Consider the following 14,883-nt stretch of genomic DNA (forward strand, 5'->3'; position numbering starts at 1 on the left):
CTGAGATGTGTATCTCCTGGGAAAGCCAGGGACAGGAACCTGCCCTGTGGACTCACAATGTTGTCCAGACACATCAAGGTGGGTGAAAGGTGGGCACAGTCATTCTAGAAGGACCCCTTTAGCAACCCACCTGCCACACACACAGTTTGGTGGCACACGTCCTCAAGGACCAAAAGGACAGTGATGGATGGGTCCTGGCTTGCACCTCATCACTTGTCATTGTCTGGTGCTGTAGTAAGCAAGGGACCTGCAGGTCAGGCAGAGCTGGTCTCAAATTCCAAAATGGGGCAAGCTGTTGTCTTGCCCTGCGCCTGTTTTCTCGCCTCTGAAATGGGCTTCATGATACCCCCTCCCGAAAGGCACCGGGAGGTAAGTATTGGCAGCTGCCTCTTAACGGGCTCTGCTCAGCGCCTGGGGCGGGCCACTGAGAGCCACGATGTCCCTGGCTTGTGGCTGGAAACTATCCATCTACTTCCCTCCATCCCCCGCCTCCATTTTAATTTTTCCTTGTGACTTCTTCTGTGGCATGGCAGATTGTATTATAGGTTGAGTATCCCTTATCCAAATTGCCCGGGAGCAGAAGTGTTTCAAATTTTGGATTGTTTTTGGATTTTGGAATATCTGCAGAATACACACCAGTTGAGCACCCCTAATTTGGAAATCTGAAATGCTCCAGTGAGCATTGCCTTTGAGCGTCATGTTGGTTCTCAAAAAGTTTCAGATTCTGGAGCATTTCTGATTTTGGATTTTTGGATTAGGAGTGTTCCATCTGTATAGTTCAAAACGACTGCTCCCCCATGAGGGATTGTATTTCCTGCTGCATCAATGGCAGGCTTGACCACGTGACCTACCCTGACCAATGAAATGTGAGCAGAAGTGACATGCATTGTTTCCAGGCAGAAACCTCAGGAGCTAGTGCGCGGTTTGCCAGGTGGGTCTCTACCCCTGCCAGAGACGTCTCCCAGACGAGGCTATTCTGGCAGCCTGAGTTCCAGAGTGAAGACTACACAGAGCAGAGCTGTAGCCACCCTCGAAGGACAGGTAGCAAGAGTAAGATAGAAAGCTTCAGTGTCAGAAACCATTGAGATTTGGGGGTCCTATCCTGGCTGTTGGAAGTCTTTAAAGTGGTCGCTGAGAGCTGTTTTTCGATCTTCAGCTGCAGTTAGGTGGTGTGGATAATTAAGAGTTAAAATGTTGTGCCTTGGGACTGGCAGCCACTGTGTAAGTGCTCAATAAACAGTGGATATAATCACGACGTGGCGTTTCTGCAGACCAGACTGACAAGTGCCTGAGCTGAGTGTCTAATCTTCCAGGCTGGGGGGGTTCACCTTGAGGTTTGTTAAGTACAGACTTTACTCAACTCTCAGGGAAGCTCCTCGATGGAGTCAGAGGCCTGTGACCTTCTCCTGCATCTCCCAGGAACCGCTACCTACTCCCCTCCTCCCACCCTGTCCGTGTCCCCCAACTGCAAGAGCTATGTGGATAAAGTCTATTTACATGAGATTGCATAATCCGCCTCTCCCCCACTGCCCAAGTTAGGCTTATTAAGCTTGCTGCAGCAGGGGAGAACGCATACCAGAGGAACCCTGGGGCATCTCTCCACAGGTCTTTGGCTGTAAATGTCCCCACTGATTGAGCCCGTGCCAATCCCTCTGCACCCCAGAGGTCTCCCTTCCCCTGCAATCAAATGTGACTGGGGGATCTGCAGGATCCCTTAGCACTGGCCTTGCTGTGATGAGTTGTCACTAAGTGTTTCTTGAGACTCATGATCCTTTCTCAACCTGATTTTTGGCATCTTGTACCAGAGGCCTTCAGAGCTTTGGCATCTCAGCAACATTTCCCTCTCAGCACAAAGCACATGCTAGGTAGATAGTCGACACTCCATAAAGACTGGTTCTGCTCTCCCAAGTTGGTGGCCTGGTGGCTGGTGGTGCCATGGTAGGACAGAGTGCCGCTCTAGCTGGGGCAGCTCTCTGCAGACTAGTTCATGATGGTCACAGCAGGGAAGCAAGGTGACCCTCAACCCATGGCTGTTGGGAGGAGCCTGGCAGAGCCTGCAGGGAACTAGGTACCTCTCTCTGCCCCAGGCCTGGGTTCCAATTTCTTTCCTGGTCTCTGCCTACTTCTCTTTTCCTGGCAGCTGCGGACCCTATGCAGACCAATTCTGTCTCAAAGGATGGGGTTTCGTGGTTAGGCTTGGCCCCCTCCCAACTGCCCACCATGGATATGAACAAAGGAACTCGTAAAAGCCGTCTCTCTTTATTTTTCCTTCCTGCCGTTCAACCAGTTTGTGCAAGCTGAGGATGAGTGGGTTTTGGAGGGGAAGGTGGAGATCTGGGGACAGACCCTCCTGGAATAGTCTACACACACTGCTGAGGCTGGTTAGACTTGAGAAGCAATTTAACAATAAACTCTACAGAATTAGAAATGTACAAAAGTGTCAAGGCGGCTGCTGGCTGGTTTTTTGCCTCCCCACTGGGGTCAGAGTTGCACCCATCAGTCCTGTGCAAAGGTCCTGGGGCTGGCCTGGGAGGCAGCCAGATTCTTCCCTGGGGACAGGAGCAGTCCTGCTCATGCAGCAGAAGTGTGCCAAGGGACAGGCACGTGGGTGTGCGCCCAGGTGCCATGACCCCCTCAGGCTCTGTGGCTCCTCCAGCGTATCTCCGCGTCCTGCCTCTATGTCCGCCCTTTGAAAGTGTTCATGCAGGTGTAGGTTCCTGAGAATCTGTGGATCTCCTCGAGAGCAGCCTGTGGGAGTATGCTGGGGGAACAGGGAGGAAAAGAAGATGGTCAGGGGGGTTGGGGGTGGGGACCAGAAGCTAGGTCACTGGTGGCAAACAAGATAGAGCAGTAGAGTGATGGTTCAAGAAGTGGCTCTCCAAACCACCCCCACCCTCCCCTCCCTGGAGGAAGGGCTTTCAAGTATGCTGATAAGCAGCTGTATACAAGGTGAAGGGTGGGTGGTAGGGGCGGACTTTCAAAGCCACATTCTCAGCGTCCTAGTGCCCACAGGTATCTCTGAGATCAATCAACTGCACCTGCCACTTACTCAACAAAGGTTGACTGTGTGGGACCGAGGAGTTAGGTACGTGTGGGTGTCATGTACTCCAGGGAGGAATGCCAGACTCAGCCTCAGGCCTCTCCTCGGTGCAACCCAGAGCCCCTGTGCTTCCCCAGCAAGCCCTGGTGTTGTCCTTGCCTGTTTACTTGTTAAGCCCGTGGGTGCCTTTGCGCAGATATTTTATCTCTAATCCCCGGCCCCTAGTACAGGCCCAGCCCAGAGAGGGCCCTCTGTTGAATCAAACTGAAGGGACCTGGCTCACTCTAAGTTTGCTGCAGCCAGAGGAATCTGGAAGGCTTCCTGGGGGTGGTGGCACTAGAGACGAGCATTTAAAGATGTCTCTCGGGGAAGGTGAAAAGGGCACAGCACAGGGAATAGGGAGGAGGTGACCTCTGCTTCCTATGGGAGAGTAGTGGAGGATAGGACAGGAAGAGCTGGCTGGGGTGGAGAGCGCTGAGATGTTCTAGACAGACAAATTAAGTTTTTTTCTAGAATGTTCCGGAAGGCTTCTAAGATGCTCCCCCAAGGTGCAGAGAGGCAGCCCAGCCCCTGCTGTCCTAGGGTCTCATTGAGGCAGCCAAGAAGCATCTCAAACTGACAGTCGGGATGGACTGAGGGAGGCCAGATGTGGTCTGAATGCCCCCAGTTGCCCTTTGGCAGAGAAAAGGCTGATTGACATTGTCCCCTCAGTTTCAAAGTTTCTGCCCACGGATTGAGCAGCTCCTCAGCCAGTGCCCACTATGTCCACAGCAGCCAGAGGGGAACCCGGTTTTTCTGGGAGTTACTGTCCAATAAAAGTGGGGGCCCACATGGCACTTGGGTGCTTCACTTTCTAAAAAGGCCTTCCAGGTCAGAAGGGGTCAATCAGTTGGGGTTGGGGGCTGGAGATGGCCACAACCCCAGAGGAGCAAAGACCTCACGGTCACTTGCAATTCCAGGGATGAAGATCTCCCTGCTGTAGTAAGAGGCCCATGAAAACTGCTTCCATGGCACCTGTAATGGCCCCTTCAGTGTGGGGCTGGGATGGGAAGGCTTTGCTGCCCAAACTCTGGCAAGTTCTAGAGGAATAGGATTTGCTGTGCAAATTCTGGAGGAGGCCTACTTCCTTTATGAAGCCTACCTCCCCGAGGTGGTCCGCCCTGGTAAATTCCACCTACTGGGACTAGGACAGTTCTCTGAATTCTGAGTCTTTGGCATGGAGATCTGTGTTTCCAACTAGATTAAACTTCCTGAGAGCTGGGGCTATGTCTTACAGCCACTAGGCCAGTGGTTCTCAAAGTACAGCCCAGGAACCCTTGCGGGGGGTCCCTTCAGGGGTCTGTGAGGTCAAATGTCTTAGTATTATTACAAAAATACTGCTTGTTCTCATGCCCGTGGCAGAGATGACTAATCAATCACACGAGCTTCCTCCCACCCCTGGGGAAGTGGTGGGCCTGAGCCTGGCGCCGAGGTTCTCCCCGAGCCCCGCACCTCTTCAGGATAATGAGGGCGTGCATCGTCCACGGGAGCAGCAGGAGGGCCTGATTGAGCTGCACGGCTTCCACTGTCCTCCGGGCCACCGTCTCCGGCTTCAGCGGAGGGAAGAGGTTGGGAAACCTGGATGTGGGAAGAGACACAGTGGGTTTCTCCTAGAGAAGCACGTGCTTCCGCCGCGACCCCTTCTCTAAAACCCTCTGGGGCTCTGAGCGCACGTGGGCTCTCCAGACCCCTGGCACGATCGGCGACCTGCTCATCGCTGTCCCGCTCTTCCCTACTCGCTCAGCTCCCGCAGTCCTGGCCAATCTTTTTGTGCTCGTTGCCTTACACTCTTCCCTGTGGGCTTTTTGCCAGCTGTCCCAGTGGCTGGGCTCACTCCTCCTGGCTCCTCCTCTGGGAGGCGGCTTGGTCCAGTCCACCCAAGTGGCCTCCAACCTCATGCCCCTGCTAATTTCCTTGACCACATTGGCTACATCTAAAATGGCCTTTATCGTTTGATTGTTTCCTTGTTAATGCCCTGTCTCTCCCATCAGACTATGTGTTCCATGAGGGCAGAGGCCTGGTTGGTCTTGCTCCCTGTTGTATCCCCAACATTTAGCACAGTGTCTGGCATGTAGTAGGTGCTCAATAAATCCCTGCTGAATGGATGGACACGGAATGATTTTTTTTTTTTGCTGTTCCCCAAACGTGTCTTGCTCATCCTCCCTGGAGGCAGGAGCTCTGCCGGAAATGCCCTTCTCTAACCAGCTTGCTGATTCAGTGACTCATTGGGTGATTGATCAATTGACTGATTGATTCATTCATTTGAACATTACACAGTGCTTTTCATGGGATTTCACAAATGAATGAATGAGTAAGCAAATATCAGGGGCTTCTCATGCCTATTTAGAGGCATCTTACCCTAGACCCATACAATGATGATGTTTCCTAAGTGCCAGGCCTGCACATTAATTATTCTCCCAATTTACAGATAAGCAAACTGAGTCTCCAGTGAGTCAGTGGGCACTACAGATACAAGCCAGGCCAATGCTGTATTGCCTTTGCTTACTGCTCTTCCTGTCCCTCCTGGGCCTGGAGGTGCAGGGCTGATGCTGCTGGCTCTGACCCCAATCCCTCAAAGGGCTTGTGATCCGCTCTGGCACCAGGAAGATTAAGGGTGATGAGTCACCCGGTCTGATGTCATTCCTGAGGAACAGACGGCTTTTGGGTTCCCAGCAGAGGCTTGCTTCACAGGGCCCATGGATCTCACCCCCTGCCATGTACTTCCTCTGCTATCACGATGGTGATTCTAAGAGGCCCACAGCCCTGCAGTCCAAAGGCCAGGCTGTGGGGTTCTTCAGAGAAGAGTGCATGACGCAGCTCACCGATCTTGGAATGCTATAGATGTGGTGGACAGTTTGGCTTCTCCAGCCACCATCTGTGGCCAGCCCTGTTTCTTGGGGAAGGTAAGATAGGACAGGCAGACGAAGTTCCATGGGCTTGGGGGGTGCCCTTCCAGGTAAGACCCTTGCAGGAGAACTCAACAGAGGAAGCCTCAAGCACTTCTGCTGGTGGGATTTTTCTCCTTTCTCTCCACGGTGGATGGGATGGGTATATGGGGAACTGGCAGAGCTATTAACTTCCATGGAGGCAGCACAAACTCATGGAAAAAGCATGCTCAGCTTGCCAATTTCAGCTGTGTGGCCTTGGGCAAGTAACTTTGCTTCTCTGGGCCTCATTCCCTCATCTGTAAAATGGGGATAAGAGCTCTCTTGAAGGGTTGCAATAACGGCCAAATGCAGCAGCGTCTGTTAAGTGTCTGGTGGTGCGGCTGGAACATAGAAGAGGCTCAAAAAATAGTGATTTACAAACAACGGCACCCACCAACATGGCCAGTCTTGCTGGGAAACCCATTGATTTTGTCCTAAATATGTCTCCTACCTTTAACCCTGGGAAGCTGCTAAGCACAGATGCAGAGGAAACCAGCACTTTTATTCATTTTTTTTTTTTTCTTTCTGGAAATAGGAGTGGGTTAAGCACTGATCTTTGTGTCACTCTTCTGGCCGAGCCCTCTGGGCTCACCTGCACAACCACACCTGGTGCTCACTACTGGCCAGGCACGGCTAGTTGATTTACACACAGGGGCCCATCCAACCTGTGAAGTAGTGGGTACTGTTATTACTTCCTTTTTATAGATGAGAAAACTAAGGCACAGAAAAGTTATGTAACTTGCCCAAAGTCACACAGAACTCGGATTTAACCCCAGGCAGTTTGGATCCACATGCTGAACCACTATGGAAAAATGACTCAGGAAACCTTAAATTTCCTTCTTAAAGTGGTGGAGAGAAAACTAAAATAGCAGGTGAAATAGACACACGAATGTGATGTCTGTGAACATCCTTCCCACTTCTGGGCTCAGAGCGCCCAATTAAAACTATGGATTGCCACTGATGCACTTATGTCCAATATGCATTTATTGAGCACCTCTTGTATACTCAGATGAAAAGAAACCAAACCACGTTATCATGGAGGGGAAAGCCAACATGGACCATTAATAGTCATTAGTCCAGCCTCCTCTAAATTCAGAATTTATGATAATTTGCTCACAAGCCAGGTGGAAATATACACTTCTGTGACAAACACTGAAGATACGGTCTGCTAGGAAAATTAATAACGTATGTATTTATGAAGATGTTTATTGTTAGTAAAAATAATTACAGCAGCAGCTCTTCACTGAGCATCGAGTGTGTCCTGAGCTTTGCACTAGATGTGTTACACATATTATTTCTAATTCTCCCAATAATCCTACAGGGAAAATATTATTTCCACTGTTTTACAGATAAGCAAAGTAAAGCTCAGAGAGGTAACAAACCTAGCCCCAAGTTTCCCAACTGAAGAGTAGCTGAGGTGTGATTCAAAACCAGGTATTTTTGATTCTTGATCACCATAGCCACACTGTCCCTACTAATAATAACAAAGGTGCACTGGGCGATTCCCACGTGGCACGCACTACGCAAAACTGTGTCATTTAATTCTCATGATGACCCTTCCCTGTCACCTGGAAGAAGCTGAAGAATATAATTCAGAAGCATCATATGCTGGATTTCAAAAAACAAGGGGAAACCATTTTTGGATAAACGAAATTCCCAGATTTCATTTATCTATAACCACAGGACCGCACATCACTATGGCGCTGTTTATAGGGTATTTAATACATAGCACATAGTGTTCTGTGCCAGATCCCACTTTTTTATGCTCGCCACAGAACCTATGACATAGACATTCTCATCGCCCCATTTTACAGATCAGCAAATAAAGCCTGTGCAGTCACTAATTGGACCCCACACCACAGCTACAGGGTAGTTGCCACCCCAGTGCCTGATTCCCAGGCATGAGCTCTAAAGCAGTTGTCTCCACTTCCCTTGGTTTAATCAGTTTGGGGAGGAGTGGTTGGGCCTCAGGATTTCTTTAAATTGAGCTAGAATTTGCATATAACAAAAGTCATAAATCTTACGTGTACAGCTTGATTAACTTTCTCCCGTTTAACCACCACTCAGATCAAAAAGAGAGAACTTTTCTAAAAGTCTAGAGTTCCCTCGGGCTCCCTCCCAGGATATATGCCCACCCCTCCAGGCTGATTTCTGTGTCCATTGCCCAGTTGTGCCTGTTCTAGAACTTCTCACAAACAGAGTCACACAGAAGGTGCTCTTTCGTCTCTGGCTTCTTTCGCTCTGAGTAATGTGTCTGAAACTCAGCCATGCTGCTCAGGTATCAGCACGCTGTCCTCTTTTTATTGCTAGGCAGTATTCCACTTGGTGCATTTAGCACTGATATTCAGTACAGCTCCCTGAACTGAGAATCGGGACCCTAACCCACTGCCTTGCAGATGGAGAATCAGATATGACAGAGCCAAGCCAAAGTAAAGAGCTTCTGGGGTATTTTTATACTGTAGCTGTCCCTGTGCAGTTGACCATCTGGGCTCAGCTTGAGGGAGGCCAGTCCCCATCACTGACCTGACCCTCATGCCCTGGAACATCTCAGTGCTGGTGTGGAAGGGTAGCACGGTGGTGGCGCTGACGCCTGGACAGTCCAGCAGCCCCAGGGTTAGGCTCTCCATGAAGGCGAAGGCTGATGCTTTGGACGTGCAGTAGTCGATGGCGCCGGGGATGGCGGACAGTGCCAGCACAGAGTTGAGGCACACGATGTGGCCGTTCTGCAGCTCTAGCATGCGTGGCAAGAAGGCCTTGGTGGTCTGAGGGCAAATGGGGGTCAGTGAGGAGCAGCCGCAGCTCTGCCAACCCTCTACCCCTCTCTCAGAGAGACCAGCCCACCCTGGACACACAGGCTACTCCAGGACTGAGCCCTCCTGAGAGGGAGGGGCCCAGGGCTCCCCACTGCGGGACACGGAGCACACGTTCCAGAAAGTCCAATGGCTCCTAAGGGCGGTCATCCCTCTTGTCCAGCCACCTTGACCTGGGACATCCCCACTGGCCTGAGCCCAAGCCCTGGGGTGCCTCTCCCTCCACCTGCACCCAGCGGGCTCCCTGCCACACCCAGGGCTGGCCCAGGCCCAGGACGGCCCTTACCCAGAACTGGCCCAGGGTGTTGATGTGCTGGGACTTGAGGAGGGCATCATCGTCACTGTCCATCAGGCTCTTCCCGTGGACCACGGCGGCGTTGTTCACCAGGATGGTGACGTCACCCACCTGCGGGCGAGAGGGGGCCACAGGCCTGTGAGTGCGGCCGGCCCTAGTGGCCTACACCTGCAGGGTGTGGTCCTGGCCCACTCCCCCCAGCGCTGGCCATGTTGCCTTGGGATGCCATGTTGCCTCTCTGAGCATCAATCTTGATTTGTAAGACAAGGCTAATGCCATAATAGGGTTGTTCTGAGGGGGAGAAATAATTTATGGAATATAATATACCTGGCAGACTGCACGCTTATAATAAATGAAGTTACTGTATGTAAAAATAGTTAATATTACCACGTGCCAGATACTTAACAGGGTGTTTTTGTTCTCTTGGAGTTCACTCCAGTCCAAATAGATGGCTGGAGTCAGAGGGCAATGGGACATTTGCCCCCCAGGATCTTAGACAGAAACCCACACAGTCTAAATGTCCAAGGAGATAATAGATAACTACCTCTGTTATGTAATCGTTCCTAATCCCTGCCCATGGAACTCAGGCCGAGAGTCTCCGAAAGTGCCCTGGACAAAGCCATTCTGCCATAAGCAAGGCTCCCTCCCAGTCCATGGGGGAATGTTCTCTCTGTCTGGCATTACCCTGTATTCAGCCACGCTGAAGACAGACACACCTCCCATCAAGCTACTGACCTTTTCACGGACAGCTTTGGCCGTCTGGTATACCTCTTCCCGGTTGCCCACGTCGCAGATGAAGTAGTGACACTCGGTGCCCATCTGCCGAATCTCCTCCGTCGTCTCCTTCAGGCATTTCTCAGTCCGGCCCCAGAGAACAATCTGGAAGGAGAGAATAACATCACTGCAGTGGTCATTAAGCAAGCCACAGTGATATACTGATTGCCATCAGAAATTCAGTATTTAAAGTAATTTGTCTTTGAATTACTGGCTTCTCTGATTCCACCCAAAGATAAAGCATGCAAAGCAAATTAACAATATAATTTTTAAAAAGGGGACAGAGCTGACTCTTAAGTGAACTAGAAGTTTCTGAGCCCTTTTATGATCAATGAATGGATGTGTTATTTACAAGTCTTTCTCATATATTCCTTCCTGCGGGATGCCTCCTGCCAGCCCAATTCCAGTTATACCACATACACAGAAGCAACAGCAGAGCTCTTTCTGTATAATGTTCCAGAATGTTCTCAGGTAGGAATCAGCTGGCCTTCTCACCAGTTAGGTCCAGAGCCAGGATTATTAACATCCAACGTTAGAATGGACTGGGAGGTCCTGGCCTAGAGGTGCACAGACACTAAGTGGAGCCCTTCACCTGGGAAGGAGGCTAGAAAGGTGAGGCTCCTGCTGAGAAGGAAAGGCTGCCTCGCCCAGCAGGTAATTACAGCTCAGACTCATTACACCAGGAGGTGACCTTGGCAGGACCAAAACGTGGATTCTTTAAGGGTTTGGACACATTTATGAATGGCTGGCCCACGAGAGGATCAGAAGAGAAGCCTGGCTAATTCTCACCTTGACCTACAGGAGGATGACACACCTCCCCATGACACATTGTTGGTGGGTCCAGAGTGGCCAACAGAGCCCAGGGTCGGGTGACTGGGGGAACAACAGCCCTAACTAGGACTCAGCTTCATCAACACAGAGGGAGAGGGTGGGGCAGAGAAAGGAAGGGCTGAAAAGCTTCTGGGGGGTTAGTCCATTGGGTTTCTCCTTTGTTTCTTTTCTTTTAAAATTATCAATGAAATTCCCCCTTAAAAAAAAAAAAATAACCCAATGTATGAAGCCAATAAAAGGAGTAAATTGTATGTCCAACTCCAAAGGCTCCTAACAAGAACACAAAGGCTACTTTGGGAAGGCAAACATTTTAAACTTGGGTACAGACGGTGGCTCCAACCACACAAGTCCAGAATCCAGCTGATTTCTCTATTTTGCTTGGTTACACGGTATAGAGAATAGTCATACAGATAAGGAGTTGCTAATGGGAACAGTCTATCAGCTGCTCACTTTGAAATCTCAGAACTCTCACGTAAGCAGTAAGGACACAAAACGGGTTTAGCTGGGGGACACACAGATGTTCTCGTGATCTCCAACAGATTTGATTTTAAAACTTTAAAAATGTTTTTTTAAAATGAAAGTGTTCTCTCTACCCCTAAAACATCTCTGGGAAACCTAGTTTGAAAACCCCACTTAGGCCAACCACTTTATTTATTTTAATTGAAGTCTTGAAATACAGAAATTGTTTTACAAGGGAGGATTCCATCCACTGCTCTCCACGACCACAAAAGTCCATCAGGGCAAACGGACTGCGATTAGGCTCCCGGGGACCATGCTCATTTGCTGAACTAAAAACAGCCTCAGAATGTGGCCCTCCCAGGGAGGCTGGGAGGTGCGATTCATGGAGAAGAAAAAAGACAACCATTTCTTCCACGAAGGCAGATTGGTGCTGATTTCCTCTACTCCAGGACCTCACTCTTGCCTTGAAGCCATTGTCACCCACCTATCACTAACCCACCCACTCATTCATCTACCCACCCACCCATTCATCCACTTACCCACCTCTCCTTCCTGTTTTCCACCCATCCACCCATCCATCCATCCATGCACCCACCCACCCATCCATCCATCCATGCACCCACCCACCCATTCATCTACCCACCCACCCATTCATCCACTTACCCACCTCTCCTTCCTTTTTTCCACCCATCCACCCATCCATCCATCCATGCACCCACCCACCCATCCATCCATCCATGCACCCACCCACCCATTCATCTACCCACCCACCCATTCATCCACTTACCCACCTCTCCTTCCTTTTTTCCACCCATCCACCCATCCATCCATCCATGCACCCACCCACCCATCCGTCCATCCATGCACCCACCCACCCATTCATCTACCCACCCACCCATTCATCCACTTACCCACCTCTCCTTCCTTTTTTCCACCCATCCATCCATCCATGCATCCACCCACCCAGCCACCCACCCACCCATCCACCCATCCAGTTTCTGCACGTCAGTCTGAGGTGAAGGTAATACCTGGCCTCCTTTCTCCTGCTCTGGTCCCTGCCTAAGCCATCCCACCTCTGGCTCACATGGGTAACAGGACCACAGGGCTTTCCTGGGGTCTGGCTAGGGCAGAGAGAGGTACCTCTGGGGACCCTAAGAATTCTGGACATGCCAACAGAGAGGAAAAGCTTAAAGCTGGGGGGCTTATTGGAAGGTACAGAGGCCCATATGCCTGGGAGGACAAGGGATTGCCTCTGAGGGGCCTGAAGCAGTGGTCCAGATGGGGTGCCTGTCACCCTGGGAGCCCTGGGGTTGCTTCTTGGCATGAACAGGTGTGCACAGGCTTCCATTAGAAGGGGCCTATGTGCTCCCTGGCCCCACATGAATTAACTCTTTCTGGCCCCCTGGTTCTTGGGGAGGGCAAGGAGGGCAGGGGTCTAAAGTTCCCCACAGTCTGACCAGGAAACTTGCAGTCAAGAAACTAGAGATCAGTCCTGACTACTTGGCTGGAAGACCACCCTGAAAAGGGAAGTGGGCCGGGGTAAGAAGATGAGACGAAGGCTTGTGCCCCCTGCCTTCCATGGGTAGGGAAGGACAGCCAGGCAGGGCCCCGAGCTTTGGCCGTTTCCATTTGAGGGTCTGCAGAGGACGCCTCTGGTGGCTGCGGGGGATTCCCCCCCTCCCCAGGCACCGTGACAGGTTTGCCTTTCTCCCTCCTCACCCCTCCCCGCTCCATTGGGCTGGGAGCCCCGAGTGCCCCCATTATGTCCTGTTCATTGTCCTATCCCAGTGCCCGCACAGCATATGTCATTTGTTGAATGAATGAATGAAAGTTCAGGGCCACAGGTGGGACAGGTGGGAAGTGGTCGGACCAACTCTCTAGGCTCAGAGACCGTCATCCTCCTTGACTGAGCCACTGAGGGTCCCAGAACCTCTAACACCAGAGTCTACTCGGACCAAGAGTCAGTGAGACCCGGGTCTCCCCAGAGCATGGACGCCACCCTGGGGCTGCACAGGGAGGGGAGAAGGGGCAGCGGAGGCGGGGGAGGAGCCCTGGGAGCTGGAGCCCCCCAGGGGCCGCAGGGCTCAGTCTCAGCCCAGGAGACTCAGGCTGGTGTGTGCCTGCCTCGCTGAGCGTGTTTCCGTGTGTGTGTGTGTGTGTGTGTGTGTGTGTGTGTGAGTGTGCCTGTGAGTGTGTGTCTGTGGGTGTGAGTGTGTGTCTGTGAGTGTCTCTGTGTGTGTGTCTGTGGGTGTGAGTGTGTCTGAGTGTCTGTGTGTGTGTGTGAGTGTGCCTGTGAGTGTGTGTCTGTGAGTGTCTCTGTGTGTGTGCCTGTGACAGTGCATGGCCTTGTGTGTTGCTGAATGTTGCCTCAGTTCTTTAGTGGATTTCTGGGGAACTGGGGTGGGCACCTTTGTCTTAGGGATGGCTGTTTCCATGGTGACTGGTGGCTGGAGGCTGGCCCATGGGATGGTAGAGCAGGAGAGACTGGAGTGGACAGAAACGGGACTCTTTCGTGGGCAGGTGCTGCCCGGGTGGAGCTGCTCCAGCCACTGTCCCTGCCTGGCTCCTCCCCACTCAGTCCCCTGCCCAGACTCCTCTGGGGAATCTGAGTCACTCACCAGGAAACTGGCAGGTACAGCTCAGCAGGCCCGCCCAGATGGCTCCTACCCAGATCACCTGGGGGTGACCTGGCCAGCTGACAGGACAAGAGTCCCGCCCAGTACCAGACCCGCAGGAGGAGGAGCCTGAAGGAGCCCGGGGACAGGGCAGAGTTACGAGTCCTTGGAACCCAGTACGGGTTCCTCTCAGTGAACTCCCAAGACAGGAGCAGCTGGGCAGGGTCTGCGGCGGGATTTACTCCTAAGCTGGGTTTATAAAATAAGGGCTTGACACCTCCTGGCCTCCCCTCCCCTCCGGGGCAATGGCTAGCTTCTGTCCCCTTCCCCCTCCTTGTGACTGGCGAGGAGGAGGGATGCAGGGAAGGACCTCTAGCCTCCAGGGCGCTGGGTCCACACTGGCTGCCCCGCCCAGCCAGGCCTCCTGTGAGAGGCCGACTCCTGCCTCCTCCCCCAGAGCCTCAGACCTGGCAGCTGCAGCCAGCCTGAAGCCCTTGCAGCCGGCTGTGTCCAAGGCTATTATTATCCACTTTTCATAGAGGAGGAAACTGAGGCCTGAAGGAGTTTAGTAACTCACCCACAGTCACACTCATAGTGTGTCATGGAGGCAGGATTTGAACCCAGGGCCCTTGTCCTCTGCAGATGGACCCTCGAACCTCCAAGCATGGAGGGATAGCCTGAGCCTTAAGAAATCTGCTCCCAAATCCCATACGTCCCAGCAGCACCCAGTGTTCATTCCCACCCAGACACCCCTCCCATGCTTTATCTCATTCAGTGTCTACAACAGCCCCATCTGGCTACCTGCCAGGACCACATGAGAGCCCATTATGGGCTGGGTGCTTTGCCCAGTGCTGGCGATCCAACAGAGAACAGAACAGACGTGGTCCCTGCCTCAGGGAGCCCATGTTCCAGTGGGGAAAGAGAGAAGGAACGAGAAAACAGTTGTTCACAAGTTATAGTATGTGGGATAAAGAATAAACCAGGAAATCTCATTTAAATTAGGGGATGTAGGAGGTAGCCATATTATGCCCATTTTATAGATAAGGAAACTGCAGCTCAGAGAGGCTAAGCAACTTGTCTGAGGTCACACAGC

General features: G+C 51.9%; 1 protein-coding gene across 5 annotated transcripts in view; it reads right to left on the reverse strand.

Moving 5' to 3' along the window:
* Positions 1-2,240: 2,240 nt before the first annotated feature.
* Positions 2,241-14,883, reverse strand: part of DHRS3 (dehydrogenase/reductase 3) — a 39,595-nt gene continuing 26,952 nt past the window's right edge. For all 5 annotated transcript variants that reach the window (XM_063104286.1, XM_063104285.1, XM_063104283.1 and 2 more), the window contains exons 3-7: positions 9,847-9,990; positions 9,103-9,222; positions 8,530-8,768; positions 4,532-4,657; positions 2,241-2,761 (exon numbers count right to left, since the gene is read on the reverse strand). In XM_063104286.1, coding sequence (XP_062960356.1) covers positions 2,677-2,761; positions 4,532-4,657; positions 8,530-8,768; positions 9,103-9,222; positions 9,847-9,930 — 654 coding nt within the window. In that variant the 5' untranslated portion in view covers positions 9,931-9,990 and the 3' untranslated portion in view covers positions 2,241-2,676. The remainder of the gene's footprint in view (positions 2,762-4,531; positions 4,658-8,529; positions 8,769-9,102; positions 9,223-9,846; positions 9,991-14,883) is intronic.

The sequence above is a fragment of the Cynocephalus volans genome, chromosome 8, assembly GCF_027409185.1.
Source record: "Cynocephalus volans isolate mCynVol1 chromosome 8, mCynVol1.pri, whole genome shotgun sequence".
Taxonomy (NCBI): domain Eukaryota; kingdom Metazoa; phylum Chordata; class Mammalia; order Dermoptera; family Cynocephalidae; genus Cynocephalus; species Cynocephalus volans.